Source organism: Salvelinus sp. IW2-2015, unplaced genomic scaffold (assembly GCF_002910315.2).
Source record: "Salvelinus sp. IW2-2015 unplaced genomic scaffold, ASM291031v2 Un_scaffold3143, whole genome shotgun sequence".
NCBI classification, from domain to species: domain Eukaryota; kingdom Metazoa; phylum Chordata; class Actinopteri; order Salmoniformes; family Salmonidae; genus Salvelinus; species Salvelinus sp. IW2-2015.
The window spans coordinates 28,928-33,400 of NW_019944432.1; the positions used below are offsets into that span (position 1 = coordinate 28,928).

The 4,473-nt window shown below is 43.7% G+C and overlaps 1 protein-coding gene across 1 annotated transcript in view; it reads right to left on the minus strand.

Moving 5' to 3' along the window:
* LOC112075411 (ubiquitin-protein ligase E3A-like) overlaps positions 1–4,473 on the minus strand; it is a 29,195-nt gene that overhangs the window by 20,610 nt on the left and 4,112 nt on the right. The window contains 3 exon segments of the mRNA XM_070440902.1: positions 1,158–1,217; positions 1,805–1,882; positions 2,149–2,816. Coding sequence (XP_070297003.1) covers positions 1,158–1,217; positions 1,805–1,882; positions 2,149–2,816 — 806 coding nt within the window.

Below are 4,473 nucleotides of genomic sequence, written 5' to 3' on the forward strand. Positions count from 1 at the left end.
TCCGTGTCGTATTGATGCTTAAACAAAGTGGGTAGTAGGCTTACAGTAATGATCTGTGTCGTATTGATGCTTAAAACAAAGTGGTACGGTAGCGTAATGATCCTGTGTCGTATTGATGTTAGAACAAAGTGGTACGTAGCGTAATGATCCGTGTCGTTTGATGCTTAAAACAAAGTGGTACGTAGCGGTATGATCCGTGCGTATTGATGCTTAAACCAAAGTGGTACTAGCGTAATGAATCTGTCGTATTGATGCTTAACCCAAAGTGGTACGTAGCGTAATGATCTGTGTCGTATTGATGCTTAAAACAAAGTGGTACGTAGCGTAATGATCCGTGTCGTCACATCTTTCATAGTGCCATACTTCTCTGTTTAAAAGACGGAAGTAGACGATATTGACCCAAGAATTTATAAAATGGTTAAATCCGTCAGGTAATTAAATGTCTGCAGGTTACAGTTCATGGTGCTTGCTGTTATTTAGCCTTTCTGAACTGAAGGTCATAAGGTCAATATTAGACTGTCCCTAGACATGTGAACTGAAGGTCACTATTAGACTATCCCTAGACATGTGAACTCTAAAAATGGGACCTGATGTGTCTCTGCTTGGCACTCAGCATTAAGGAGATAAGATTGGGGGTAAGGCCCTGTGATAGACCAGCGTCCTGTCCAGGGGTAAGGCCCTGTGATAGACTAGTGTCCTGTCCAGGGGTAAGGCCCTGTGATAGACCAGCGTCCTGTCCAGGGGTAAGGCCCTGTGAGACTATATGACCTCAGTGGTATTTATTATAATCCTCAACGTCTCATCTGTCAGAACACAACTTGTCGCGTGCTGTGCTCAAATCTATAATGGTTATCAGTCAAGACAAAATATGTCATTTTCAATCCATATTGAAGTGGAAAAGGCTACCTAAACAGTTTGAGTTTATTAGATAAGTCATTGTGATTGGATAGGTATATGGGATGCTAGGCTGTGATTGGATAGGTATATGGGATGCTAGGCTGTGATTGGATAGGTATATGGGATGCTAGGCTGTGATTGGATAGGGCTACCTAAACAGTTAAAGCAAGTCACACAACTTCTCTCCACGGACAAATATGTTTCTAGTTGATTATGAGTTTATTAGATAATCATTAGGCCAGCCGGACGACATCTCTTACCTCCTCTTCGTTGTGGTCCGTATCGAGGTCACCTCCCAGCACGTTGGCGTAGAACACCAGCTTCAAACAGAATCAGATTCAAATCACAACACACTTTACAGGAATACAAACAATTACAACTATAACATGTATAAACATATCTTCTTTCCATAGCTGTGGGGATCTGATCAAGGATTCTCCTTGGTTCTACAGCTAGGAAGTATTCATACACCTCGACTTTTTCCACTTTGTGTTACAACCTTCATTTAAAATTGATTAAATTGTTTTTTTCTTTCTTCTCACCAATCTACACCTCAAAATGACAAAGTGAAAAACATGTTTTTAGAAATGTGCTAATTTATTGACAAATGAAATACAGAAATATCTAATTGACATAAATATTCACACCTCTGAGTCAATACATGTTAGTATCACCTGGCAGCGATTATAGCTGTGAGTCTTTCTGGGTCTCTAAGAGCTTTCAACACTTGGATTGAACAATATTTGCACATTATTCTTTTAAAAAATTCTTCAAGATCTGTCAAGTTGGTTGTTGATCATTGCTAGAAAACCATTGTCTGATTAAACGTCTGATTAAACGTCTGATTAAACGTCTGATTAAACGTCTGATAAACGTCTGATAAACGTCTGATAAACGACTAACATACCTTCAGACACTTGGTGGCCGCCACAACGCCCTCGTCATCGTTTACCAGACGGTCGCTGTCGAATTCGTTGCTGATGACCTTAATGACGATAATAATAATAACACATTAGCATAACAGCATTTCACTGTACTTTTCCCACCTGCTGTATCCTGTGCTGTTAATTTTGAGAGAGAACTATTCATCACAGAGGAATCAACGCTCTCGGTAGGCAGAAAATGACAAAAGACCAAATAATGTACATAAAACATTGAATGTAAGTAACGTATTCCGCATAATTTAGTCTTGTCGACTGCGAGCACGAATGAAATAAAAACCTCAAAATCAGATAAAGGATGTAAGGTTACCGTGTAGGTGATGAGCTGCTGGAAGGTCTCCATCATACGCCTGACGTGCTCTACACTGTACCGAGACCACAGGCGCGTCAGCTTGGCCAGGGCAGGCAGAGGGAGTTTACTCATACACTTACAGAACAGAGGCATGGCCATCTCCAGGTACTCTGGGCTGTGGAGGCTGCTGTTCTCCATCACGATGACGAAGATGTTRAGGTAGTCTGGGTTGGTGTCGTACACGTCCAGATAGGTTAGATCCAGCTRTACGTTGGGAGTGAGGTAGACCAGGGCGTTGAGGAAGGCTGATTCCATCTTCTCGTTGGAGAGGAGTCTGTCGTACACTCTCCTCACAGCTTCTATGTCCACTGAGACCTCCACAGGACCCAGTCGGTTCTCCGTCGATCCCGTCGCTCCTTCCATGGACGCCGAGGCCTCCGATTCCTGCTCCATGGCGGTGGTTCTCTCCTTGTCGTCCTCGTCCTTGTCCTCGTCTTTGGCCTGGTGGGTCTTGCGCTGCTCCTTGGTGTCGGGGTGTTGCTCCTTGTCTTTCCTGAAGCTCCGCACCAGACCGTCAGCGCTAGAGAAGATCCTCCCGATGACTCGGATCAGAGGAGAGTAGTCCTTCTTCCCCTCACAGATACTCAGGATCTCATACACCTTCTCCTCGGTCAGGTAATGCACATCTGGAAACAGATAAGAGAAAAATAGTGAGCAACCATTTTAATCTCTCTAAAAATAATGAATATTGAATAGCATGAATGAAGAGAAAAAAATACGTTTGTGTCTGCGTCCCACGTGTCACCACATTCCCTACATACCGTGTCACCACATTCCCTACATACCGTGTCACCACATTCCCTACATACTACGTCCCATATTACCATATTCCCTATTTAGTGCACTACTATTGACCAGAGCAGTGCTTTCGGAAAGTATTCAGACCCCTTGACTTTATCCACATTGTTTCGTTACAGCCTTATTCTAAAACTGATTCAATTGTTTGTTTTTTTCCACCTCATCAATCTACACACAACACCCCATAACGACAAAGCAAACACAGGTTTTTAGAAATGTTTGCATTTTTTTTTTTAAATAAACAGAAATATGACATTTACTTAAGTACTCAGACACATTAACTCAGTACTTTGTTGAAGCATCTTTGGCAGCGATTACAGCCTCACGTCTTCTTGGGTATGACGCTACAAGCTTGGCACACCTGTATTAGGGGAGATTCTCACATTCTTCTCTGTAGATCTTCTCAAGTTCTGTCAGGTTGGATGGGGAGTGTTGCTGCACAGATATTTTCAGGTCTCTCCAGAGATGTTCAAATCGGGTTCAAGTCCAGGCTCTGGCTGGGCCACTCAAAGACATTCAGAAACTTGTCCTGAAGCCACTCCTGTGTTGTCTTGGCTGTGTGCTTAGGATCGTTGTCCTGTTAGGTGAACCTTCGCCTCAGTCGGAGTCTGGAGCAGGTTTTCCTCAAGGATCCGTCTGTACTTTGCTCCGTTCATCTTTCCCTCGATCCTGCTGCTGAAAAACATCCCCACAGCATGATGCTGCCACCACCATGCTTCACCGTAGGGATGGTATTGGCCAGGTGATGAGCGGTGCCTGGTTTCCTCTCCTCCAGACATGATGCTTGGCATTCAGTCCAAAGAATTCAATCTTGGTTTCATCAGACCAGAGAATCTGGTTCCTCATGTCTGAGTGTCTTTTAGGTGCCTTTTGACAAACTCCAAGCGGGCTGTCATGTGCCTTTTACTGAGGAGTGGCTTCCATCTGGCCACTCTACAATAAAGGCCTGATTGGTGGAGTGCTGCAGAGATGGTTGTCCTGGAAGGTTCTCCCATCTCCACAGGGAACTCTGGAGCTCTGTCAGAGTGACCATCAGGTTCTTGGTCACCTCCCTGACCAAGGCCTTTTCTCTCCGATTGTGCAGTTTGGCCGGGCGGCCAGCTCTAGGAGGAGTCTTGGTGTTTCCAAACATCTTCCATTTAAGAATGATTGAAGGTCCCCAATAACACAGTGGCCTCAACGCTGCAGAAATGTTTTGGTACCCTTTCCCAGATCTGTGCCTTGACACAATCCTGTCTCTGAGCTCCACGGACAATTCCTTGACCTCATGGCTTGGTTTTTCCTCTGACATGCACTGTCAACTGTGTAACCTTATATAGACAGGTGTGTTGCCTTTCCAAATCATGTCCAATCAATTGAATTTACCACAGGTGGAGTCCAATCAAGTTGTAGAAACATCTCAAGGATGATCAATGTAAACAGGATAAACCAAAGTTCAATTTAAAGTCTCATAAACAAAGGTTCTGAATACTTAAATAAATAGCT